Here is a 27420-nt window from a genome sequence, read left to right as displayed (position 1 = left end):
AATGGTGAATATTCCAACCAAGGGAAGGATTTAAACCAATGATACTGAAACTTGCGTTGATGGACTACTGAATCATCAAGAGGGTACTCATCCATTTCAATCTGATATGCTCCATGCTTCATATATGCATTACGAGCTTGTTCTTGAGCATTATTGGAGGATAATCTCAAATTTGGCATCGCAAACCCGGATCCCTTTCTACTATCAGAACAGAAGCATCATCGTTCCCTCCCTCTCTCTGAACCTCAGGCGGTGTTGATGTTGCAATTTCTTCTTCTACTACTGGTTCTTGTTCATCCACCAAGTGAGGGCTGGCCCCCAAATTATTTTCTACAGAAGCATCAACTCTTGCTTTCTTCTCAAAAAAGGAATGCATTGTTACAGACTTTCTTTTATGTTTGGCCATGATTATTCTGTACAAATTGAACAGAATCGACTATTAGAAACTCACCTATTTAGAGAAATTAACAATCCGTATCCTTTAGCCGTTGCTTTGTTCGTGGTCTGCTCTTGTACTCCTGGCCGGTTGATGGCTTTATTAATTCAAAGTCAGGCTCCTCTGGAGCCTTCGTTAAAAAAAATTAACAATCAAAAAAAACAAATACCAGATCTGAAATTTAGATGTGAGAAAGAGAGAGGAACTGGGAAGAATTTGTACCTCGAAGAAGAGCAGCAGACAGCCGACGGGAGAGGAACTGTGACAGATTTGGGACCTGGCCGCCTCGCTGGTTGTCTCCTTGGAGGGTTCGAGCATGGGGGAGGAGAGACCGGGAGGGGAGGGGACCAAGAGAGCCAAAGAAATTTGGGGAAGAGAATTCACGTGTGCTGGAGAAGAAACAGGGGCGGTGGGCTTGGCTGCCTCACCTCACGGGTTCTCTTGGGATATACTAGAATAAATACTAATGGGAAAAGTCAAGATCACTGGTAGAAAAAGAGCCTTTAGTCTCGGTTCGTAAGGGCCTTTAGTCCCGGTTGCGGAACCGGGACTAAAGGCCCTCCACGTGGCCGGTCCACCTTTAGTCCCGGTTGGTAACACCAACCGGTACTAAAGGAAATTTTCTGATTTTTTTTTGAATTTTTTTTTGAATTTTTTTTTCAAATTTCTGAATTATTTTAACCTCTAATCTCTAATCACCCTTCATCACTGCTCAATTTAATCTCTAATCACCCCTCATCATTCCAAATCATATAACTTCCCGAACGGTCACCCATCCTCTCACTACTCCAGCCTAAGCACGCTTAACTTTCGGGTTCTATTCTCCCTCGTTTCCAAGTCTGCACTTGTTGTTTTCCTGACAATAGTAAGATGTCAATCCTATTAACCCTCAGGAATTTAGCTTGAGCATGAAGTCACATATTTCACTGTTTGAGTTTAAAAACTATTGTTCTAAAAAACAATAATTTTTTAGTAACACTAATATTTCTTGAATAAGTAGTTTGACCATTGTTTGACCACAGTTTATCCATAGTTTGACCAGATTTGACCAAAATTCAAAAAAGGTGAGATAATTATTTAATAACACTAATATTCTTGAATAATTATTTAGTAACACTAATACTTCTTGAATAAGTAGTTTGACCAGATTTACTGAAAATTTAAAAAAACTGAAATTTGAGCATAACTTTTTTTCCTTTTGGAATTTGAGGATTCTACAAATTTGCAAACAGGCCGTAGGCGGTCTCCATCGGATGTAAATTTTTGAGTAGATGATTTTTCATATAAAAAACTTTTTAATCCGAGTTCGTATGCAAAAGTTATGCCCATTTTACAAATTCCAGAGAGATTTTGTAAATAAAGTCGAAATTCATATTTGTAAATTTTTCCAACAACTAGACCACATATCACATGGGAAACTTATTTTATTTTATTTTTATTGACATTTCCATCATTTTCTTTTGTTTTTTCTAAAACTGAAAAGGCGGTCCACGGGAGGGGGGGGGGAGTGGGGGGAGTTTGAAAATGGGACCTTTAGTACCGGTTCGTGCCATGAACCGGTACTAATGCCTCAAAACTCATTAGTCCCGGTTGGTGGCACCAACCGAGACTAAAGGTCTAACCTTTAGTACCGGTTGGTGCCACCAACTGGGATCAATGGGCATCGCATCCTTTAGTCCCGGTTCGTGGCACGAACCGGGACTAAAGGGCCCAGGTGAACCGGGACTAATGCCTTAGCCGCACGAACCGGGATAAATGCACCCATTGGTCAAAAATCACTGATGTAATGAGTATATTAGCTTGTTGGCCCGGGCCCGGGCCCCTGCTGGCCCCCCTGTGGCTCCGCCATTTTTTTTGAGCATCAGTATAAACACAAGCACGCGCATACACTCATCCCTATGAACGCACACACGCACACCCTACACCAGGATTTGAACCTTGGTGGGTTGGGAATATCACTGTCCACCTAACCAACTCAACCACATGTTGATTGGCGTGGCTCCGCCATTGGGTGTGATGGAAGTGCTTCGTTCCTTTCGCTTGCCACGTTCTATCCCATCGTGTGGACTTTTTTTTTTGAGCATTCATTGTGTGGACTTGATGCGTGTGACGCATGGAGTACCTGCCTTCGATCATATCTCTTTTTTCATCTTGGGCCTGTAACATTTTTCATGTGTGTTTTCTTTTTTTTAGAACGAAGGCTTAAAAAGAATTCGGCTTTGAATTAACAAAGGCATCAACCGGCCAGAATTACAACTTCAAATAACATCAAATACCAACTAAAAAAAATAAAACAGCACGTGTGTTTTCTTAAGCGGTTGGCACTTTAACCGAGCCATGTGGGTTGTACGTGTCCTGCGTTGCGATTTCACATATATTTTTCTTGTCTCTCTCGAAGCCTCGAGTCCAATCCCGTGTCATCGCTGCGCCACCCTTTCCTAATATCTAATATAAAAGGGCATCAGACGGACTCTCTTCTCATCTCTCTGTGCCCCCTCCCGCCGCATCCCCATCCCCTTCTCTTCTTTGCGGATGCGCTCGCTTTGGCTAGGCTAGGGTCGTTGCCGAGGCGTGGAGGCGCCCCAGTTCCCCATCTCCCCCCTCAGTGATGGAGAGGTGCGAGATGGATGTGGGGAGGAGCGGGCATGGTGCAGTCTGCAGTGGCCCAAGGAGACGTTGGCCTGGCAGCGGCGGCGGGAGCGGTTGGAGGCGACCACGGGCATCCAGTCGTCACGGCAAGGGGCCGGTGATGTGGCTGCTCAAGGTCCGGTTCATCTTGGATGTCACGGAGGTAACCCATATCCGAGCAGTACTTTACTCCAATCGCATGACACGCTGCTCCCACCTGTGAGGCTAAATCCCCATATTATCCATCCAAATCGGTCGTGTTCTCTGAATGATGTGTTGTGAGCTTCATGGTTGGGTGCAGACTCCTGCTTAAAGTTTACAATCGAACACAGTTTCCGGGATGGATGAGTGGTGTGCCTAATTTGTTTCTGAAAATTCCAAGGTTTCTATGTGGTTTCAGTAAAAAAAATTGATTGGGATAAGTTTGATTGATCTGATGATTCTGTTGTTTCTTACTGTCAAGAAAAAGTTGATCTCATGTTGTTTATATTTTATTATATGGGATTTATTTTGCAGTGATTGAGTGGTAAGAACCGACAATTAATCGACTTAATTAATTACATTTTTAGTGTTTGCATTATATATCAGTTCAGTTTTTATGCAAAATATGGGTACTCTGACCACTCCATGCCATGGGTACGTGCAGCCTTGCCTCATTGGACATGTTCCGCGTGCCCGGTGCCTGCCTGTGCGAGCAGGCGTCGACGGGGCAGAAGGCGGCCCTGTACACTGGTTTGTTCCTGCTCTGCCTGAATTTCGAAAAATAACTTTTCACGAGTTCTTCAAGTTCAGTAGAGTTAGTCTATGGATTTCTTTTCCTAGCATTAACTTCTACTTGTGTTTATTCGACGCAAGAATTGTAGAGCCATGGATGCAAGAAAATAAATTTGGGTCTGGTATTCCAATATGAGTCATTTTGAGAAGTGAAAAATGAAGACCCTTAATTGCAAACCAGCAAACAGAACAAGAAATAAAATTTTATTGATCCCAAATGACAACGCATCTGCTCTCTGTTTCTACAAGTTCATTTCATTCTACAAGCTTCTCCAATAATTACCTATAATTTTTTATATATAGCATTACCAATCGTCTGAACTATTGCTTGTGAACATTGCAGGCAACGCTTCCTGCACTCGAAAAACCTCGGACAGTGAAGAACATGGGAGTGCAAGGACACATTCTGTATTCTTGATATAATGGTAGGAAGTACTATGTAAATAGTGTTTTTGTAGTGACACTGACAAAGCTTATGCATGAGATAGAGCTTCGTTGTACATTACTTTGCAGGTTTCAAGCCTTTTGATGGAAGCTCCTGTATCTTCCTAGCAAGGCTGATGGACTCTGGTGCTTGGTGAATGTTGCCCAGCCCTAGACGTCTTCTTAAGTTTTGCATAAATACATCATCTGGGCTAATCAATTTATATGAAAACAAATCAGTAGTGATTTCGTCAAATATATGGGTTATTTTGATGACAGTTTGCTTCTCTCCCTAGCTGATCAAATCAACTATTTTAATCTCATTGAACAGCTAGATGAATTGAGGTGCTAATTAAATTAATATGCCCCCACCAATTTATTATGTACTAATTGAATTAATATGCTCTCACAGGTTTATTAGGTGATAACTAAAACGAACATTCTTTGGCTGACATTTGAAGTAAGATTTAAAACAACCTACAGAACAAACTGGAGAGGGTGCACATCAGATGGCTCCCTCCCATGGAGAATGAACTGAAGATTAATATTGATGGCACTTTCCACCCTGAACCGAACGCTGGCGGTTGGGGTGCAGTCATCAGGAATCATAAAGGAGAGGTAAAAGTATGTGGAGCACTTACATGGAGATCAGGCTGTTATATGGGGTGCCTAGCTAGGAATGGATAAAGGAGCCAGACCTATTGGCCTTGAAACAGATTCAGTGCTGCTGAAGAAGGGGGTAAACAATGATGAATGTGGCCTCTCTGCTCTCTACCTAGGCTTAGAGGAGATCAAGGAATATCTGAAGCAAAACTTTGAAGTGTGTCGTTTTACTTCTCCTAAGAGGAACTGTAATAAAGCAGGCCATTGTTTCGCTAGCTATGGTTGTACCTTAAGCATGTATGATCATCTTCAAACAGATCATGTAATTCCACTTGTATCGGACCTGGTGGCGACTCTTCTCTAATTTCTGCATACGTCTCCCCTAGATATGGACCACCCTGCTTTTGCATTATCTGTTTTCAAACAACAAGAAACTTAGTTTTCTAAATTCATAGAACTAATATGCCAGTTAGAATGCGCTAGTATATGCGCCCTTTGCTTTTAAATAATAAGTTGTGTAAAAGAAACTGACGTGTAAAGCTTGATCATTCTAATTTGTGTACATATGTACATTATTGAGGGGATGATCTAAGGTAATGAAGCGTAAGGGGATTAAGTAAAGTTTTATTTAGTAGTTGTGATCTGTGATAGATGATAAAAATGACAATTGCTCATGCATTGTTTTTTTTAACAAGATTCGCATTATGTCATCATTTTGACATTCTGCTTCAGTATATGTCCATGCAGATAGAACGAGCATCTGGCTGATGAAACTGCTTGGCTAGCGGGTATTCTGAGTTATTGTATTAAGATCAGATAGTTTCCTTTTCAGTTCTATATGCACATGCACATAGGTGTGTGCCAGTATTGGATCAACATTTCATTGAACATTCTATTTGCAAGATATATGCTCATGTGATAATTGTTTGAAACTACTAACAGAGTGTTTGTCAATCTAATTATATGTTGTTGTCTAATCTCATCCTCCAACGAGCACAACATAAGAAAATGAGCAGGCCTTCAGGCGTTAATGGGCCATTTCTGCCGATGGGCTCTGGCCCAAGTAATCTCAGCCCAGTATAGATGATTTATTTTTCTGGTTTTAGCTACTGCACTGGACTCTCTAATAGGTTGCCGTGGGTATTTTGGACTAAAATATTTCTGGCATTTTTCTGTCTTCCAGTACATTTTAAGTTATTTGCCCAAAAAAAGGACATTTTAAGTTTATATTTTATGTTTTTGCACTGTTTTATATATAAATTGCCGAAAATACCATGTACTAAAATTGTCATTTTTTTGCATTGAATTAAACCAATGTGATATTTTATTCAGGTTTTATGATGTGTTAATTAAATTTTATGTTTAATTTGTGGATTATATGACTTCAAATTTAATTTTGAAGAATGTCGTATTATTTTTATTAGTCATTACATGAGCTTGCACAAGCTCTTTACCGCTTCGTCGCTAACACTTACCTGGCAGGTGGCCATGAAAATGATTGGAATCATAAAACATCACCAAATTAGCAAATTTGGTCCTTACTATTGAAATGCAGTTACCACTGTATGAAATGTAACTCTTGTTTTATGTAATAAAATCTCGCATTTCAAGATGCCTTATCGCCTATCCTAGCTTAACTCCACTATAAGATATCCATCCAAATTCTCCATCATTTACCATGGTAATTCTACATCCAGTACCACTATCACTACATGATTTAAATCACTTATGTACCAACCAGATTTACCCTTTCCTTCCCTTGTATGAACTATTTTGCAATGAGTCAAGTCTTGGGCCGAGTTACCAAGAATTACAAAGAAACTAAATAGCTTATAAATTCATGTGGCGCGGCGTGCCGCCGCGCACTACCCACTAGTATCCAACAAAGAGGAAGCAAAATCTACCCGCTAGTATCCAACAAAGAGGAAGCAAAATCTCTTACGTGATCAACCTGTGCTACTGGCTGGGAATGAGACAGAGGGATAGGTGTAGTTACGGGTTGAATGGGTGTTGGTAGAATTGAGTTAGCAAATGGGAAGACATGTTCATCAAAGATGACATCGCGTGAGATATAGACCCGACCTGTGGATCGATCCAAACATTTATAACCCTTGTGCATGCTACTATATCCGAGAAAAACGCATTGGCGAGACCGAAAATCAAGTTTATGATTGTTGTACGGTGGTCTCAGGTTAGGCCAACACGCGCAGCCAAAAACACGTAGACGAGAATAATCAGGCTTTTCATGGAATAGCATGGCAAGGGGTGTGAAGTTTTGAATGGTGCCGCTCGGCATGCGATTGATTAGGTAGCAGGCAGTGAGGAAAGCTTCATCCCAAAAACGAAGGGGAAGCGACGAGTGTGCAAGTAGGGCAATGCCTGTTTCGACTATGTGTCGGTGCTTTCGTTCTGTGATGCCATTTTGCTGGGAGGTGTGCGGGCAAGTAACACGGTGAGCGATGCCGACACGAGAAAAATATTGGCGACGATATTCAACCCCCCCCCCCCCCCCCCAGTCTGACTGCACCGCGCGAATTTTGGTGTTAAGAAGTCGCTCAACATGGTTTTGAAAAACATACAATATGTTTTCAACATCAGATTTTTGCTTAATCAGATAAATCCAAATAAAGCGACTAAAATCATCCAAGAAACTCACGTAATACTTACTCCGCCAACAGAAGTACGAGCCGGCCCCACACATCGGTGTGAACTAGCTCAAGCGGAGAGTTGGTTACATGAGAGGAATTATTATACGGAAGTTGATGAACTTTACCACGTTGGCAAGCATCACATACTAAAGACTCACAAGACGGTGCACAAGCAAGTTTATTCAACCTAATGACGGAATCGACGATGCTAGATGAAGGATGGCCGAGCCTCTTGTGCCAATGATCAGAGGTGAGCTTGACAACGAAGAGGACGTGCCGACTGGACTGCCCGAACGATGAAGACACATGGGAGCTTGGCACCGGGTAGAGACCGCCGTGGCTCCTACCTTGCAGAAGGACCCTCCTCGTGACTTGATCCTTCACACGAAAAAAGTCAGGATACATCTTGGCAAAAGCACGGTTATCAGAAACAAGTTTATGAGTTGAAATAAGATGTTTGTGCAAGCCTGGAACGTGAAGGACATTTTTTAGATGGAGGGGTTTGTGTGAGCCAGTAAGCATAGATTGACCAACGTGAGAGATTTGCAAACCTGCTCCGTTGGCTACATGGACCTTATCCTTGCCGCTGTAGCGATCATGGACAGTGAGGCGATCAAGGTCGCTAGTGAGGTGATCCGTTGCTCCAGAGTCGAGGTACCAGTTGGTGTCGACGGAATAGCCGCCATGGCCGCCGGTGTTGGCAGGGTTGCCGAAGCGCTCGGTGTTGCCGGCGTTTCCGGCGTTGCCGAAGCGCTCGTGGTTATCCTCAGCCTGATACGCATGGTTGAAACGTTGCCTGCACCTCAATGCATCATGCCCATACTTCTGGCAGACTTGGCAGGTGGGTTTGTTGCGGCTGCGGCCTCCACGGCCACGGCCCTGCCCATGGCCACCACGACCTCCACCGTGAGCTGCTGCATTGGCGGAGGAGAAGATCTCGCCGATTGAAGTCTGCTGCTCAAGACGAAGCTCGGCGCTAAGCAAATACGCATAGAAACTAGCGAGGCTCACTGGCTCATTACGCGCCGTGATTGAAGCAACAAGGGGCTCATATTCTGAGCCCAGACCAGCGAGCATGTAGCCGAGAACCTCCTCATCGGAGATGGGCTTGCCAACGGACGCCATAGCATCAGCGTAGCCCTTCATCTTGTTGTAGTATGCAGCAGCAGATAGGTCCTTCTTCTTCTGGTTGGAGAGCATGTAGCGGATTTGCATCATGCGTGCACGATTTTGCGAGGAAAACATCGTGTGCAGCGCATCCCAGACGGCACGAGAGGTGTGGAGCTGGGTCAATTGCCCGATGATGTCCTCAGTCATGGAGGATAGCAGGGCGATGAGGACCACCTGGTCCTGTTGATACCAGCGAAGGAACGCCGGATTGGCCACGACACGGGCAGCATCGCGGGTGCCCTCGGTGATGGTCTCCGGTGGAGCAGGATTAGAGCCATCGACATAGCCGAAGGAGCCCTGCGCGCGAAGGACGGGGACGACCTGAGTTTTCCACAGAAGAAAATTCTCCCTCGTGAGGCGGATGGTGATCAAGTTGGCGATGTCAACAATGGAGGCGGAGCCGGACGAGGCCATTGCGCCGGAGGTGCCATCACTGGAAGCAGGGGTGGTGGACATGGTGAGGAAAAGGGTCGAGCTCTGATTACCAAGTAAAAAGATGTTGTTTGCCGTGATACTTCTCAATAGAATTCAGCTGTTTATATACAGCTCGTACAACTTCAGTTACACCCTGGCTACTGGCCATCTTCCCCTGCTCGGTGCGTTTCACCCTCGATGGTCCCTGGCTGTGCAGGCGTCTGGCCTGCCTCTAGGTTGCGGGTGATTCTGGTGGTCGGGATCCAGATTGGGGGAAACCCCTGGTCGGCTCCAGCCGGCCGCGACGACGACGACGTCCGCGGGCGCCGATTTCTTCGTGGAGACGTCGGTCGAGGTCTGCCCTTCCACACCCCACCACCTTGCTTCTCGGGTGAAAACCTAACTCCGGTGGGCAGCGGCGGCGTCCTTGGCGCCGTGACCTTCTTGAAGGCGTCGCCTTGAGGGCAGTGTGGTGGCGGGCTCAGTATGGGGTCGGTGACAGCAGCCGAGGATCGAGGGACCAGTGGGCGCCTTTTTTGGTGGAGCGGTGCTTCATCCTACACATTGATGACGGCAGATCTCGGCGGCGTGGTGCAGTGGAGACTCGGCGCCCGATGCGCGGTGATGGACTCGCGCAGGTGGGGGCAGTTGTCTAGCATCATGGTGGCGTCGATGGCAGAGTGGCCTGACAAGGTAGAAGCCTCAATATCTGCTCTGAAGACGGACCTGCGGAAGATGGCGGCGACGACACATGTGAGTGCGTCAGACCAGTTTATGCCCCAGACCCGGTATGTGGCTCGGCTGGGGCTTCTGGCTTTTGATGATAGGCTTAGGTAGAATCTCTTCATCATATGGATAGGAGTAGTGGCATATGTTGCCAAGATGGCGGATTCAGGCATATTGTTGTAATACTTTGTAAGGTCCTCGAGAATAATCAATAAAGTGGCCGTATGCATCTCCTAGATGCAGAGGCCGGGGGTCATCCTCCTTTTCTAAAAAAACTTCAGTTACACATCAAGAGATGGTGGATAATTAAGAGTGAGGTCTGTAGACCTCTTATATTCTAGCACTAAGCCATAATGCTAGAGCACTAACGTAATACAACTAACAGGGGAAATATAATGAATCAAACTACAGAACGATGTGAAGCTGGTGTTGGAGCTTCTTGCCTTCCTTCCTCCACTGGTGGACACATGGCGTAGGTGTCCGCTCCTCCTTCCTGGCATCACCACTCAAAACAATGGTATAACAGGAGAAAAAAGGTCAGGAAACTCAAGTAACAAGGCATGGATTTTTTGCTGAACGAAAGTAACAGTGAAACTACACATGCAGTAGGACGGCTGAGATGCGCATCGCGAGGCCTTATGTGTGAAAGTAACAGTGAAACTACACAATAACTTATGTGTGAATAGTATGGTAATATACACACCGCATACCTTATAGGTTACATAGAATACATTGTGGTATCTTTTGACCAGGGAATTTTTTTTTATGGAAACGCACACCATCGGTAACTTCGGTGTGAATAACATGGTAATACACACCATAGACCAGATAACTTATGTTGAAAGACCATGATAACTTTCACCCGGGAGGGCGGGGGGGGGGGGGGGGGTTGTAAAAAAAAACGGGGTTTTTCAAACATACCTCGGTATCTTACTTTGTAACATTATGGTAATTTTATGCACCACAGATCTGATAATCTGATAACTTATATACAAACATTATGGTAACTTTAACCCAAGAGAAGAATAAAATGTTGAAACATACCCTCCCCCACCTAAATTTCTATGTTTGCATGGTAATTTACACACCACAAACCTCGTAACTTACGTTGAAACATTGTGGTGACCTTTTCATCCGGCGGGAAAAAAGTGTCAGACATACCCCAGTATCTTTTGTGTAAACAATATGGCAAATTATATATGAATTATGTAAATATAGCATGAATACTTAAAAAATTACAGATATATTTGAGACGTATCAACATCCCCAAGCTTAATCATTGCTCATCCTCGAGTAGGTAGATGATAAAAGAATAATTTTGAAGTTTGAATGCTAGAATACAACAAACCTTTGATCAAATAGAGAATGATAGTCCAATAACCACCTAGAGACTCCATAGTTCGTTGAAGTTGGGTAACGGCCCGTTGAAGACGTTCCGGTCGAGTTGAAGTTCTTGGAGTTCTGGAAGTTTTGCGACGAAGTCCAACGGGCCGGAGAGGAAGTTACCGCTCATATCCAAGCGAGTGAGGGGTCGGCTTGAGAACATCGCCAGAAAATGCCGGTGAGCAGGTTGTCCGGCAAGTAGAGAGTGTTGAGGACGGTGAACGTGTCGGAGTAGCTGAGGAAACGCGAGAGCATCCCTGTGACGCTAGCGTTGTTGGCAATGTGAACACCAGGGGGGCGCTGCCCCCCCCCACTTTGGGGAAATGGGAAGAATATTTTTCTGGAGGTCTTCGATGTGGAAAAAATATGTTTCGGAAGTTTTGCAATGAAGTCCAACGCCCCCAGAGGAAGTTATCACTCAGATCCAAGTGAGTGAGGGTTCGGCTTGAGAACATCATCAGAACCTCGCCGGTGAGCCAATTTTTTGCCAAGGAGAGAGTGTCGAGGGTGGTGAATGTGCCGGAGTAGCTGAGGTATCTCGAGAGCGTCCCAGTGACGCTAGCATTCTTGGCAATGTAGTCTCGGAGGTTGCCAATCCAGTGAGGATTATTTGGGAGATCCCACCCCTCAAGCTGCGAGTTGTTGCTGATGGTGACAACTTGCATCTCGGTTATACCTGGCCATACCTTGGGCCGGGCCGGGCCTAGCCAAGCCCGACGAAAAAAACCCAGGCCCGAGCCCGGCCCGGCCCGGCCATCGGGCCTGTTTTTTGGGCCCAAGCCTGGCCCGAACACATAAAAGCCCGTCGGGCTTCGGGCCGGCCCGGCCCGACCTTTAGAGAAATGCAAAAACGACGGGCCCGGGCCCGGCCCGGCCCGGCCTTCGGGCTCAAAATCTAGGCCCGAGCCCGGCCCGAGGGCAGCGTCGGGCCGGGCCGGGTCGGGCCGGGCTTCCCATGGCCAGGTATGATCTCGGTTGACCGCATGCACGTGCTCCCGGTCCCGGTGAGCGTTCGCGCTCGCCACGAGGAGATCCAACACCATCACACCTGTCTTCCGGCCAACCTCATCAACAACCGCAAATATGCCCTAGATTCACCTCTAAAGGACACCTAGTTCCGCGATGAGCATGACCTGCAACGGCAGTCGTATTTTTGCTGGCTCTCCTCAAAGCCTTCCATATTGTGGCACTCAAAAGGTTAAGAAAAATTGGTGATCATTGCACCATGTACTGGCTAGTATAACAAAAAAAGTAGTTAGTAACAAGGAATCGACAGTCGTCGCACCAAGCATCCAAAGTCTAGTCGCGGATATACACACGGGCACACGCGCCATATGTGTGTGTGGGCGCGCGCGCTTGTATCACTAGTCTTCATGTGGTTCTAGTATTTGGAAAGTACTGGAGGGTTTCCTTATAAGCTGGTAGTCGTGCCTCTCCCTCGGTGGTATGGGACTAAAATGTCTCGTGCAATGCAAGCGGTTCCTTAATGTGATGTAATACATTTTTCTTCTATTGCCCCCATGATAGTTTAAGAGGTTTCCCCTCTTTCTTTTATTGAGCTTATTGTTTTGGCAAAGGAGATGGCATTTTCTCATTTTTCTAAAATTTGGCTGGACTTCTCCATCTTTTTGGTGGGCCTTAAATTTCATTTATGCTCCACTTTACCACAATCGTAAGTTCATAGACTTCAAATGTATTACAACACAATAAAAGGTTGGTCATTGAAAACAATTTGTGATTTTTAAGTTCTGTGCCAATGAAAATTTACTTGGAATGACCTTACTCAGTCATGACTAGGTAGGCATAGTGGACACTTTATGACATAAACTTTGGTACAAGGATTTTTCGATGCACAATTAGTATTTCTGCTTAGTATAGGGAAATGTCTGGAAAAGACTGGGAGAAACCACTCTAGTGAGCATAGAAACCACAATCATGCATTTTTAGTAGTAATGTTATTGAGAAAACATAAACATGTTGATAACCTACAAACTTCAATACAACCAAGGCAGAATTAAAATTTATCAAACATGTATAAACATGTGCCAAGTCAATCATTTGCCGTTCATTGGGAGATACTTACCACCATAACATGATAGATTTAATAAAATTATGCAACTAATGTGCTTTGTCATCATTGTATAACTCCATATTTGATTAAAGATATGGGCTATCGTAGTTAGAGCATCTCCAATAGATGGTCCATATGTAAAAATAACCAAATTTTGGAGCTTCAAGAGAAAAAGCGCTGCTCCAACAGATGGTCCATATGTAAAAAAAAATTACATCACCGCCTCCCGGAGATGTAAAATTGAAAACTTTGTGATGCAAATTTACATCATGGGATACAAGTGATGTAAAACTGTGGCCACCCATTCACCGCCCCCGCCTTCTGCCCCCGCCATGGCCGAAGCCGAAGACCCCGCCGCCTTCGCCGCCGGCACCGCAGTCGGTGGGCTGACCTGTTGGGGAACGTAGTAATTTCAAAAAAATTCCTACGCACACGCAAGATCATGGTGATGCATAGCAACAAGAGGGGAGAGTGTTGTCTACGTACCCTCGTAGACCGACAGCGGAAGCATTATGACAACGCGGTTGATGTAGTCGTACGTCTTCACGGCCCGACCGATCAAGCACCAAAACTACGGCACCTCCGAGTTTTAGCACACGTTCAGCTCGATGACGATCCCCGGACTCTGATCCAGCAAAGTGTCGGGGATGAGTTCCGTCAGCACGACGGCGTGGTGACGATCTTGATGTTCTACCGTCGCAAGGCTTCGCCTAAGCACCGCTACAATATTATCGAGGATTATGGTGGAGGGGGGCACCGCACACGGCTAAGAGAACGATCACCAAGATCAACTTGTGTGTCTAGAGGTGCCCCCCAGCCCTCGTATATAAAGGAGCAAGGGGGGAGGCCGACCCTTGTGGGCGCGCCAAGGAGGAGGAGTCCTACTCCTAGTAGGAGTAGGACTCCCCTCTTTCCTACTCCTACTAGGAGGGGGAAAGGAAGGGGGAGAGGGAGAAGGAAAGGGGGGCGCCGCCCCCCTTCTCCTAGTCCAATTCGAACCAGAGGGGGAGGGGGCGCGCGGCCCACCCTGGCCGCCCCTCTCTCTCTCCACTAAGGCCCATCAGGCCCATTACTTCTCCCGGGGGGGTCCGGTAACCCTCCGGCACTCCGGTTTTCTCCGAAATCACCCGGAACACTTCTAGTGTCCGAATATAGCCGCTTCCAATATATCAATCTTTATGTCTCGACCATTTCGAGACTCCTCGTTATGTCCGTGATCACATCCGGGACTCCGACCAACCTTCGGTACATCAAAACTTATAAACTCATAATATAAATGTCATCGAAACCTTAAGCGTGCGGACCCTACGGGTTCGAGAACAATGTAGACATGACCGAGACACGTCTCCGGTCAATAACCAATAGCGGAACCTGGATGCTCATATTGGCTCCTACATATTCTTCGAAGATCTTTATTGGTCAGACCACATAACAACATACGTTGTTCCCTTTGTCATCGGTATTTTACTTGCCCGAGATTCGATCGTCGGTATCTCAATACCTAGTTCAATCTCGTTGCCGACAAGTCTCTTTTCTCGTTCCGTAATACATCATCCCGCAACTAACTCATTAGTTGCAATGCTTGCAAGGCTTAGGTGATGTGCATTACCGAGAGGGCCAAGAGATACCTCTCCGACATTCGGAGTGACAAATCCTAGTCTCGAAATACGCCAACCCAACAAGTACCTTCGGAGACACCTGTAGAGCACCTTTATAATCACCCAGTTACGTTGTGACGTTTGGTAGCACACAAAGTGTTCCTCCGGTAAACGGGAGTTGCACAATCTCATAGTCATAGGAACATGTATAAGTCATGAAGAAAGCAATAGCAACATACTAAACGATCAGGTGCTAAGCTTAACGGAATGGGTCATGTCAATCACATCATTCTCCTAATGATGTGATCCCGTTAATCAAATGACAACTCATGTCTATGGTTAGGAAACATAACCGTCTTTAATTAACGAGCTAGTCAAGTAGAGGCATACTAGTGACACTCTGTTTGTCTATGTATTCACACATGTATTATGTTTCCGGTTAATACAATTCTAGCATGAATAATAAACATTTATCATGAATAAGGAAATAAATAATAACTTTATTATTGCCTCTAGGGCATATTTCCTTTAGTCTCCCACTTGCACTAGAATCAATAATCTAGATCACATCACCATGTGATTGTTGGAAATATGCCCTAGAGGCAATAATAAAAGCTTTATTATTATATTTCCTTGTTCATGATAATTGTCTTTATTCATGCTATAATTGTGTTATCCGGAAATCGTAATACATGTGTGAATAACAGACACCAAACATGTCCCTAGTAAGCCTCTAGTTGACTAGCTCGTTGATCAACAGATAGTCATGGTTTCCTGACTATGGACATTGGATGTCATTGATAACGAGATCACATCATTAGGAGAATGATGTGATGGACAAGACCCAATCCTAAACATAGCACAAGATCGTATAGTTCGTTTGCTAGAGTTTTCCAATGTCAAAGTATCTTTTCCTTAGACCATGAGATCGTGTAACTCCCGGATGCCGTAGGAGTGCTTTGGGTATACCAAACGTCACAACGTAACTGGGTGACTATAAAGGTAGACTACGGGTATCTCCGAAAGTGTCTGTTGGGTTGACATGGATCAAGACTGGGATTTGTCACTCCGTATGACGGAGAGGTATCGCTGGGCCCACTCGGTAATGCATCATCATAATGAGCTCAAAGTGACCAAGTGTCTGGTCACAGGATCATGCATTACGGTACGAGTAAAGTGACTTGCCGGTAACGAGATTGAACGAGGTATTGGGATACCGACGATCGAATCTCGGGCAAGTAACATATCGATTGACAAAGGGAATTGCATACGGGGTTGATTGAATCCTCGACATCGTGGTTCATCCGATGAGATCATCGTGGAGCATGTGGGAGCCAACATGGGTATCCAGATCCCGCTGTTGGTTATTGACCGGAGAGTCGTCTCGGTCATGTCTGCTTGTCTCCCGAACCCGTAGGGTCTACACACTTAAGGTTCGGTGATGCTAGGGTTGTGAAGATATGAATATGCAGTAACCCGAATGTTGTTCGGAGTCCCGGATGAGATCCCGGACGTCACGAGGAGTTCCGGAATGGTCCGAAGGTAAAGAATTATATATAGGAAGTGCTGTTTCGGCCATCGGGACAAGTTTCGGGGTCACCGGTATTGTACCGGGACCACCGGAAGGGTCCCGGGGGTCCACCGGGTGGGGCCACCTATCCCGGGGGGGGGGCCCATGGGCTGACATGGGAGGGAACCCAGCCCAAAGTGGGCTGGGGCGCCACTCCCCTAGGGCCCATGCGGCTAGGGTTGAGGGGAAACCCTAGAGGGGGCGCCCCCTTGCTTGGGGGGCAAGCCCCCCACCCTAGGCCGCCGCCCCCCTAGTAGATTCCATCTACTAGGGCCGGCGCCCCCCCCCTAGCACCCCTATATATAGTGGGGGAGAGGAGGGACTTCATACACCAGCCCCTGGCACCTCCCTCTCTCCCCGTTACGTCTCTCTCTCGTAGTATAGGCAAAGCCCTGCTACTGTGACGCCCTGCATCCACCACCACGCCGTCGTGCTGCTGGATCTTCATCAACCTCTCCTTCCCCTTGCTGGATCAAGAAGGAGGAGACGTCTCCCGTCCCGTACGTGTGTTGAACGCGGAGGTGCCGTCCGTTCGGCGCTTGGTCATCGGTGATTTGGATCACGTCGTGTACGACTACATCATCACCGTTCTTTGAACGCTTCCGCACGCGATCTACAAAGGTATGTAGATGCATCCGATGACTCATTGCTAGATGAACTCCTAGATGGATCTTGGTGAAACTAGTAGGAAATTTTTTGTTTTCTACAACGTTCCCCAACAGTGATTAACATCGATAGTTCACATCATCATGTGATTAACACCCATAGTTCACATCGCCATGTGACCAACACCGAAAGGGTTTACTAGATTCAGTAATCTAGGTCACATCGCTATGTGATTAACACCCAAAGAGTACTAAGGTGTGATCATGTTTTGCTTGTGAGAGAATCTTAGTCAACGGGTCTTTCACATTCAGATCCGCATGTATTTTGCAAATTTCTATGTCAACAATGCTCTGCATGGAGCTACTCTAGCTAATTGCTCCCACTTTCAATATGCATCCAGATTGAGACTTAGAATCATCTGGATCAGTGTCAAAGTTTGCATCGACGTAACCCTTTACGACGAACCTTTTGTCACCTCCATAATCGAGAAACATATCCTTATTCAACTAAGGATAATTTTGACCGCTGTCCAGTGATCTACTCCTAGATCACTATTGTACTCCCTTGCCAAAATCAGTGTAGGGTATACAATAGATCTGGTACACAGCATGGCATACTTTATAGAACCTATGGCTGAGGCATAGGGAATGACTTTCATTCTCTTTCTATCTTCTGCCGTGGTCGGGTTTTGAGTCTTACTCAATTTCACACCTTGTAACATAGGCAAGAAATCTTTCTTTGATTGTTCCATTTTGAACTACTTCAAAATCTTGTCAAGGTATGTACTCATTGAAAAAACTTATCAAGCGTTTTGATCTATCTCTATAGATCTTGATGCTCAATATGTAAGCAGCTTCACCGAGGTCCTTCTTGGAAAAACTCCTTTCAAATACTCCTTTATGCTTTGCTGAATAATTCTACATTATTTCTGATCAAGAATATGTCATTTACATATACTTATCAGAAATGCTGTAGTGCTCCCACTCACTTTCTTGTAAATAAAGGCTTCACCGCAAGTCTGTATAAAACTATATGCTTTGATCAACTTATCAAAGCGTATATTCCAACTCCGAGATTCTTGCACCAGTCCATAGATGGATCGCTGGAGCTTGCATATTTTGTTAGCACCTTTAGGATTGACAAAACCTTCTGGTTGCATCATATACAACTCTTCTTTAATAAATCCATTAAGAAATGTAGTTTTTTTTATCTATTTGCCAGATTTCATAAGATGCGGCTATTGCTAACATGATTCGGACAGACTTAAGCATAGATACGAGTGAGAAACTCTCATCGTAGTCAACACCTTGAACTTGTCGAAACCTTTTGCGACAATTCTAGCTTTGTAGATAGTAACACTACTATCAGCGTCCGTCTTCCTCTTGAAGATCCATTTATTTTGTATGGCTTGCCGGTCATCGGGCAAGTCAATCAAAGTCCATACTTTGTTCTCATATATGGATCTCATCTCAGATTTCATGGCCTCAAGCCATTTTGCGGAATCTGGGCTTATCATCGCTTCTTCATAGTTCGTAGGTTCGTCATGGTCTAGTAGCATGACCTCCAGAACAGGATTACCGTACCACTCTGGTGCGGATCTCACTCTGGTTTACCTACGAGGTTCGGTAGTAACTTGATCTGAAGTTATATGATCATCATCATTAGCTTCCTCACTAATTGGTGTAGTAGTTACATGAACAGATTTCTATGATGAACTACTTTCCAATAAGGGAGCAGGTATAGCTACCTCATCAAGTTCTACTTTCCTCCCACTCACTTCTTTCGAGAGAAAACCCTTCTCTAGAAAGGATCCATTCTTAGCAACGAATGTCTTGCCTTTGGATCTGTGATAGAAGTTGTACCCAACTGTCTCCTTTGGGTATCCTATGAAGACATATTTTTCCGATTTGGGTTTGAGCTTATCAGGATGAAACTTTTTCATATAAGCATCCCAACCCCAAACTTTAAGAAACGACAACTTTGGTTTCTTGCCATACCACAGTTCAGATTGTGTCGTCTCAACGGACTTAGATGGTGCCCTTTTTAACGTGAATGCAGCTGTCTTTAATGCATAACCCCAAAAACAATAGTGGTAAATCGGTAAGAAACATCATAGATTGCACTATATCCAATAAAGTACGGTTATGACGTTTGGACACACCATTATGCTGTGGTGTTCCAGGTGGCGTGAGTAGTGAAACTATTTCACATTGTTTTAACTGAAGGCCAAATTCGTAACTCAAATACTCTTCTCCACGATCAGATTGTAGAAAATTTATTTTCTTGTTACGATGATTTTCCACTTCACTCTGAAATTATATGAACTTTTCAATTGTTTCAGACTTCTATTTCATTAAGTAGATATACCCATATCTGCTCAAATCATCTGTGAAGGTCAGAAAATAATGATACTTGTCGCGAGCCTCAATACTCATTGGACTGCATACATTAGTATGTATTATTTCCAATAAGTCAGTTGCTCGCTCAATTGTTCCGGAGAATGGAGTCTTAGTCATCTTGCCCATGAGGCATGGTACGCAAGCATCAAGTGATTCCAAAAGTCCATTAGCATGGAGTTTCTTCATGCGCTTTACACCAATATGACCTAAACGGCAGTGCCATAAATAAGTTGCACTATCATTATTAACTTTGCATCTTTTGGCTTCAATATTATGAATATGTGTATCACTACGATCGAGATCCAACGAGCCATTTTCGTTGGGTGTGTGATCATATAAGGTTTTATTCATGTAAACAGAACAACAATTATTCTCTTACTTACATGAATAACCGTATTTCAATAAACATGATCAAATCATATTCATGCTCAACGCAAACACCAAATAACACTTATTTAGGTTCAACACTAATCCCGAAAGTATAGGGAGTGTGCGATGATGATCATATCAATCTTGGAACCACTTCCCACACACATCGTCACTTCACCCTTAACTAGTCTCTGTTTATTCTGCAACTCCCGTTTTGAGTTACTACTTTTAGCAATTGAACTAGTATCAAATACTGAGGGGTTTCTATGAACACTAGTAGAGTACACATCAATAACATGTATATCCAATATACCTTTGTTCACTTTGCCATCCTTCTTATCCGCCAAATACTTGGAGTAGTTTCGCTTCCAGTGACCAGTTCTTTTGCAGTAGAAGCCCTCAGTCTCAGGCTTAGGTCCAGACTTGGGCTTCTTCACTTGAGCAGCAACTCGCTTGCCGTTCTTCCTGAAGTTCCCCTTCTTCCCTTTGCCCTTTTATTGAAACTAGTGGTCTTGTCAACCATCAAAACTTGATGTTTTTCTTGATTTCTACCTTCGTCGATTTCAGCATCATGAAGAGCTTGGGAATCGTTTCCGTTATCCCTTGCATATTATAGTTCATCACGAAGTTCTAGTAACTTGGTGATAGTGACTAGAGAACTCTGTCAATCACTATCTTATCTGGAAGATTAACTCCCACTTGATTCAAGTGATTGTAGTACCCAGACAATCTAAGCACATGCTCACTGCTTGAGCTATTCTCCTCCATCTTTTAGCTACAGAACTTGTTGGAGACTTCATATCTCTCAACTCGGGTATTTGCTTGAAATATTAACTTCAACTCCTGGAACATCTCATATGGTCCATGACGTTCAAAATGACTTTGAAGTCCCGATTGTAAGCCGTTAAGCATGGTGCACTAAACTATCAAGTAGTCATCATATTGAGCTAGCCAAACGTTCATAACGTCTGCATCTGCTCCTGCAATAGGTCCGTCACCTGGCGATGCATCAAGGACATAATTCTTCTGTGCAGCAATGAGGATAAACCTCAGATCACGGATCCAATCCGCATCATTGCTACTAACATCTTTCAACTTAGTTTTCTCTAGGAACATATCAAAAATAAAATAGGGGAGCTAAGCGCGAGCAATTGATCTACAACATATATATATATATGCAAATACTACCAGGACTAAGTTCATGATAAATTAAAGTTCAATTAATCATATTACTTAAGAACTCCCACTTAGAAAGAGATCCCTCTAATCCTCTAAGTGATCACATGATCCAAATCAACTAAATCATAACCGATCATCACGTGAAATGGAGTAGCTTTCAATGGTGAACATCAATACGTTGATCATATCTACTATATGATTCACGCTCGACCTTTCGGTCTCAGTGTTTCGAGGCCATATGTGCATATGCTAGGCTCGTCAAGTTTAACCTGAGTATTCTGCATGTGCAAAACTGGCTTGCACCCGTTGTAGATGGACGTAGAGCTTATCACACCTGATCATCATGTGGTGTCTGGGCACGACGAACTTTGGCAACGGTGCATAGTCAGGGAGAACACTTTTATCTTGAAATTTAGTGAGAGATCATCTTATAATGCTACCGTCAATCAAAGCAAGATAAGATGCATAAAAGATAAACATCACATGCAATCAATATAAGTGATATGATATGGCCATCATCATCTTGTGCTTGTGATCTCCATCTCCGAAGCACCTCCATGATCGCCATCGTCACCGGCGCGACACCTTGATCTCCATCGTAGCATCGTTGTCGTCTCGCCAATCTTATGCTTCTACGACTATCGCTACCGCTTAGTGATAAAGTAAAGCATTACAGGGCGATTGCATTGCATACAATAAAGCGACAACCATATATGGCTCCTGCCAGTTGTCGATAACTCGGTTACAAAACATGATCATCTCATACAATAAAATTTAGCATCATGTCTTGACCATATCACATCACAACATGCCCTGCAAAAACAAGTTAGACGTCCTCTACTTTGTTGTTGCAAGTTTTACGTGGTTGCTACGGGCTTAAGCAAGAACCAATCTTACCTACGCATCAAAACCACAACGATAGTTTGTCAAGTTGGTGCTGTTTTAACCTTCGCAAGGACCGGGCGTAGCCACACTCGGTTCAACTAAAGTTGGAGAAACTGTCACCCGCAAGCCACCTATGTGCAAAGCACGTCGGGAGAACCGGTCTCGCGTAAGCGTACGCGTAATGTCGGTCCGGGCCGCTTCATCCAACAATACCGCCGAACCAAAGTATGACATGCTGGTAAGCAGTATGACTTATATCGCCCACAACTCACTTGTGTTCTACTCGTGCATATAACATCAAACCATAAAACCTAGGCTCTGATACCACTGTTGGGAAACGTAGTAATTTCAAAAAATTTCCTACGCACACACAAGATCATGGTGATGCATAGCAACAAGAGGGGAGAGTGTTGTCTACGTACCCTCGTAGACCGAAACGGATGCGTTGACGCAACGTAGAGGAAGTAGTCGTACGTCTTCCCGATCCGACCGATCCAAGCACCGTTACTCCGGCACCTCTGAGTTCTTAGCACACGTACAGCTCGATGACACTCCCCGGGCTCCGATCCAGCAAAGCTTCGGGAATGAGTTCCGTCAGCACGACGGCGTGGTGACGATGATGATGTTCTACCGACGCAGGGCTTCGCCTAAGCACTACAACGATATGATCGAGGTGGAATATGGTGGCAGGGGGCAGCGCACACGGCTAAGGAACGATCACGAAGATCAACTTGTGTGTCCTAGGGTGCCCCCTTGCCTCCGTATATAAAGGATCCAAGGGGGGTGCGGCCGTCCCTAGAGGAGGCACGCAGGAGGAGTCCTACTCCTACCGGGAGTAGGACTCCCCTCCCTTTCCTTGTCCAAGTAGGAGAGGTGGAAGGAGAGAAGGAAAAGGGGGGGCGCCGCCCCTTCCTCCTTGTCCAATTCGGACTAGGGGGAGAGGGGGCGCGCGGCCTGCCTTGGCAGCCCCTTCCTCTTCTCCACTTTAGGCCCATGAGGCCCATTAACCCCCCGGGGGGTTCCGGTAACCCCCGGTGCTCCGGTTTTATCCGAAACTTCCCCGGAACACTTCCGGTGTCCGAACATAGTCATCCAATATATCAATCTTTATGTCTCGACCATTTCGAGACTCCTCGTCATGTCCGTGATCACATCCGTGACTCCGAACAACCTTCGGTACATCAAAATGCATAAACTCATAATAACTGTCATCGTAACGTTAAGCGTGCGGACCCTACGGTTCGAGAACAATGTAGACATGACCGGGACACGTCTCCGGTCAATAACCAATAGCAGGACCTGGATGCCCATATTGGCTCCTACATATTCTACGAAGATCTTTATCGGTCAGACCGCATAACAACATACGTTGTTCCCTTTGTCATCGGTATGTTACTTGTCCAAGATTCGATCGTCGGTATCCAATACCTAGTTCAATCTCGTTACCGCCAAGTCTCTTTACTCGTTCTGTAATACATCATCTCACAACTAACATATTAGTTGTAATGCTTGCAAGGCTTATGTGATGTGCATTACCAAGAGGGCCCAGAGATACCTCTCCGACAATCGGAGTGACAAATCCTAATCTCGAAATACGCCAACCCAACATGTACCTTTGGAGACACCTGTAGAGCTCCTTTATAATCACCGAGTTACATTGTGACGTTTGGTAGCACACAAAGTGTTCCTCCGGCAAACGGGAGTTGCATAATCTCATAGTCATAGGAACATGTATAAGTCATGAAGAAAGCAATAGCAACATACTAAACGATCGAGTGCTAAGCTAATGGAATAGGTCATGTCAATCAGATCATTCAACTAATGATGTGATCTCGTTAATCAAATAACAACGCTTTGTTCATGGTTAGGAAACATAACCATCTTTGATTAACGAGCTAGTCAAGTAGAGGCACACTAGTGACACTCTGTTTGTCTATGTATTCACACATGTATTATGTTTCCGGTTAATACAATTCTAGCATGAATAATAAACATTTATCATGATACAAGGAAATAAATAATAACTTTATTATTGCCTCTAGGGCATATTTCCTTCATTAAGGCTCACGGCAAGTATCGTTATTTTCTGAACTTCACAGATGTTTTGAGCAGATATGGGTATATCTACTTGATGAAACATAAGTCTGAAACATTTGAAAAGTTCAAAGAATTTCAGAGTGAAGTGGAAAATCATCGTGACAAGAAAATAAAGTTTCTACGATCTGATCGCGGAGACAAATATTTGAGTTACGAGTTTGGTCTTCAGTTAAAAACAATGTGAAATAGTTTCACTACTCACGCCACCTGGAACACCACAATGTAATGGTGTGTCCGAACGTCATAACCGTACTTTATTAGATATGGTGCGACCTATGATGTTTCTTACCGATTTACCACTATCGTTTTGGGGTTATGCATTAAAGACAGCTGCATTCACGTTTAAAAGGGCACCATCTAAATCCGTTGAGACGACACAATCTGAATTGTGGTTTAGCAAGAAACCAAAGTTGTCGTTTCTTATAGTTTGGGATTGTGATGCTTATATGAAAAGGTTTCATCCTGATAAGCTCAAAACCAAATCGAAGAAATATGTCTTCATAGGATACCCAAAGGAAACTGTTGGGTACACCTTCTATCACAGATCCGAAGGCAAATTCGTTGCCAAGAATGGATCCTTTCCAGAGAAGGAGTTTCTCTCGAAAGAAGTGAGTGGGAGGAAAGTAGAAAACTTGATAAGGTAATTGTACCTTCTCCCTTATTGGAAAGTAGTTCATCACAAAAATCTGTTCTTGTGACTTCTACACCAATTAGTGAGGAAGCTAATGATGATGATCATGTAAGTTCAGATCAAGTTACTACCGAATCTCGTAGGTAAACCAGAGTGAGATCCGCACCAGAGTGGTACGGTAATCCTGTTCTGGAGGTCATGTTACTTGACCATGACGGACCTACGAACTATGAGGAAGCGATGATGAGCCCAGATTCCGCGAAATGGTTTGAGGCCATGAAATCTGAGATATGATCCATGTATGAGAACAAAGTTTGGACTTTGGTTGACTTGCCCGATGATCGGCAAGCAATTGGGAATAAATGGATCTTCAAGAGGAAGACGGACGCTGATAGTAGTGTTACTATCTAAAAAGCTAGAATTGTCGCAAAAGGTTTTTCGACAAGTTCAAGGTGTTGACTACGATGAGAGCTTCACACTCGTATCTATGCTTGAGTCTGTCCGAATCATGTTAGTAATTGCCGCATTTTATGAAATCTGGCAAATGGATAAACAAAACTGCATTCCTTAATGGATTTATTAAAGAAGAGTTGTATATGATGCAACCAGAAGGTTTTGTCAATCCGAAAGATGCTAACAAAATGTGCAAGCTCCAGCGATCCATCTGTGAACTGGTGCAAGCATCTCGGAATTGGAATATACGCTTTGATGAGTTGATCAAAGCATATAGTTTTATACAGACTTGCGGTGAAGCCTGTATTTACAAGAAAGTGAGTGGGAGCACTACAGCATTTCTGGTAAGTATATGTGAATGACATATTGTTGATCGGAAATAATGTAGAGTTATTCTGTAAAGCATAAAGGAGTGTTTGAAAGAAGTTTTTCAAAGAAAGACTTCGGTGAAGCTGCTTACATATTGAGCTCCAAGATCTATAGAGATAGATCAAGACGCTTGATTAGTTTTTTCAATGAGTACATACCTTGACAAGATTTTGAAGTAGTTCAAAATGGAGCAGTCAAAGAAAGAGTTCTTGCCTGTATTACAAGGTGTGAAGTTGAGTAAGACTCAAAGCCCGACCACGGCAGAAGATAGAAAGAGAATGAAAGTCATTTCCTATGCCTTGGCCATAGGTTCTATAAAGTATGTCATGCTGTATACCAGATCTATTGTATACCCTGCACTGATTTGGCAAGGGAGTACAATAGTGATCTAGGAGTAGATCACTGGACAGCGGTCAGAATTATCCTTAGTGAAATAAGGATATGTTTCTCGATTATGGACGTGACAAAAAGGTTCGTCGTAAAGGGTTACGCTGATACAAGTTTTGACACTAATCTAGATGACTCTAAGTCTTGGTCTAGATACATATTGAAAGTGGGCTAGAGTAGCTCCATGCAGAGCATTGTTGACATAGAAATTTGCAAAATACATGTGGATCTGAATGTGGCAGACTGGTTGACTAAGATTCTCTCACAAGCAAAACATGATCATACCTTAGTACTCTTTGGGTATTAATCACATAGCGATGTGAACTAGATTACTGAATCTAGTAAACCCTTTGGGTGTTGGTCACATGGCGATGTGAACTATGGGTGTTAATCACATGATGATGTGAACTATAGATGTTAATCACATGGTGATGTGATCTAGATTATTGACTCTAGTGCAAGTGGGAGACTGAAGGAAATATGCCCTAGAGGCAATAATAAAGTTATTATTTATTTCCTTATATCATGATAAATGTTTATTATTCATGCTAGAATTGTATTAACCGGAAACATAATACATGTGTGAATACATAGACAAACAGAGTGTCACTAGTATGCCTCTACTTGACTAGCTCGTTAATCAAAGATGGTTATGTTTCCTAACCATGGACAAAGAGTTGTTATTTGATTAACGGGATCACATCATTAGATGAATGATCTGATTGACATGACCCATTCCATTAGCTTATCACCCGATCGTTTAGTATGTTGCTATTGCTTTCTTCATGACTTATACATGTTCCTATGACTATGAGATTATGCAACTCCCGTTTGCCGGAGGAACACTTTGTGTGCTACCAAACGTCACAACGTAACTGGGTGATTATAAAGGAGCTCTACAGGTGTCTCCAAAGGTACATGTTGGGTTGGCGTATTTCGAGATTAGGATTTGTCACTCCGATTGTCGGAGAGGTATCTCTGGGCCCTCTCGGTAATGCACATCACTTAAGCCTTGCAAGCATTGCAACTAATGAGTTAGTTGCGGGATGATGTATTACAGAACGAGTAAAGAGACTTGCCGGTAACGAGATTGAACTAGGTATTGGATACCGATGATCAAATCTCGGGCAAGTAACATACCGATGACAAAGGGAACAACGTATGTTGTTATGCGGTCTGACCGATAAAGATCTTCGTAGAATATGTAGGAGCCAATATGGGCATCCAGGTCCCGCTATTGGTTATTGACCGGAGACATGTCTCGGTCATGTCTACATCGTTCTCGAACCCGTAGGGTCCACACGCTTAAGGTTTCGATGACAGTTATATTATGAGATTATGAGTTTTGATGTACCGAAGGAGTTCGGAGTCCCGGATGAGATCGGGGACATGACGAGGAGTCTCGAAATGGTCGAGACGTAAAGATCGATATATTGGACGACTATATTCGGACATCGGAAAGGTTCCGAGTGATTCGGGTATTTTTCGGAGTACCGGGTAGTTACGGGAGAAGCAATGGGCCTTGATGGGCTTTAGTGGGAAGAGGAGAAAGGGCCAAGGGGCTGCTGCGCCCCCCCTCCCCTCTAGTCCGAATTGGACGA

General features: G+C 44.2%; 1 protein-coding gene and 1 pseudogene across 2 annotated transcripts; one reads left to right on the top strand and one right to left on the bottom strand.

The window, feature by feature from the left end:
• Positions 1-2905: 2905 nt before the first annotated feature.
• LOC125550324 lies at positions 2906-5249 on the top strand. 2 transcript variants are annotated; one of them, XR_007301580.1, is made up of 4 exons: positions 2906-3227; positions 3711-3796; positions 4182-4263; positions 4352-5249. XR_007301580.1 is itself a non-coding variant. In XM_048713295.1 (3 exons), the coding sequence occupies exons 1-3, from the start codon at positions 3045-3047 to the stop codon at positions 4216-4218; spliced, it is 306 nt and encodes a 101-aa protein (XP_048569252.1). In that variant the 5' UTR covers positions 2906-3044; the 3' UTR covers positions 4219-5249. The 2 variants fall into 2 exon arrangements, 1 of the variants encoding a protein (XP_048569252.1); XM_048713295.1 differs by having other exon boundaries at positions 4182-5249.
• A 3231-nt stretch (positions 5250-8480) lies between these two features.
• On the bottom strand, positions 8481-8617 carry LOC125555121 (annotated as a pseudogene).
• Between the last annotated feature and the right edge of the window lie 18803 nt (positions 8618-27420).

The sequence above is a fragment of the Triticum urartu genome, chromosome 4, assembly GCF_003073215.2.
Source record: "Triticum urartu cultivar G1812 chromosome 4, Tu2.1, whole genome shotgun sequence".
In the NCBI taxonomy this organism is placed as follows: domain Eukaryota; kingdom Viridiplantae; phylum Streptophyta; class Magnoliopsida; order Poales; family Poaceae; genus Triticum; species Triticum urartu.
This window is presented reverse-complemented; position numbering and strand designations above follow the sequence as displayed.

Bases quoted from the DNA above. Each gene is read 5' to 3' on its own strand.
- LOC125550324 (XM_048713295.1), top strand. From the start codon at position 3,045: ATGGAGAGGTGCGAGATGGATGTGGGGAGGAGCGGGCATGGTGCAGTC. The intron at 3,228-3,710 runs GTAACCCATATC...GGGTACGTGCAG, and splicing joins TCATCTTGGATGTCACGGAG to CCTTGCCTCATTGGACATGT. The intron at 3,797-4,181 runs GTTTGTTCCTGC...TGAACATTGCAG, and splicing joins GAAGGCGGCCCTGTACACTG to GCAACGCTTCCTGCACTCGA.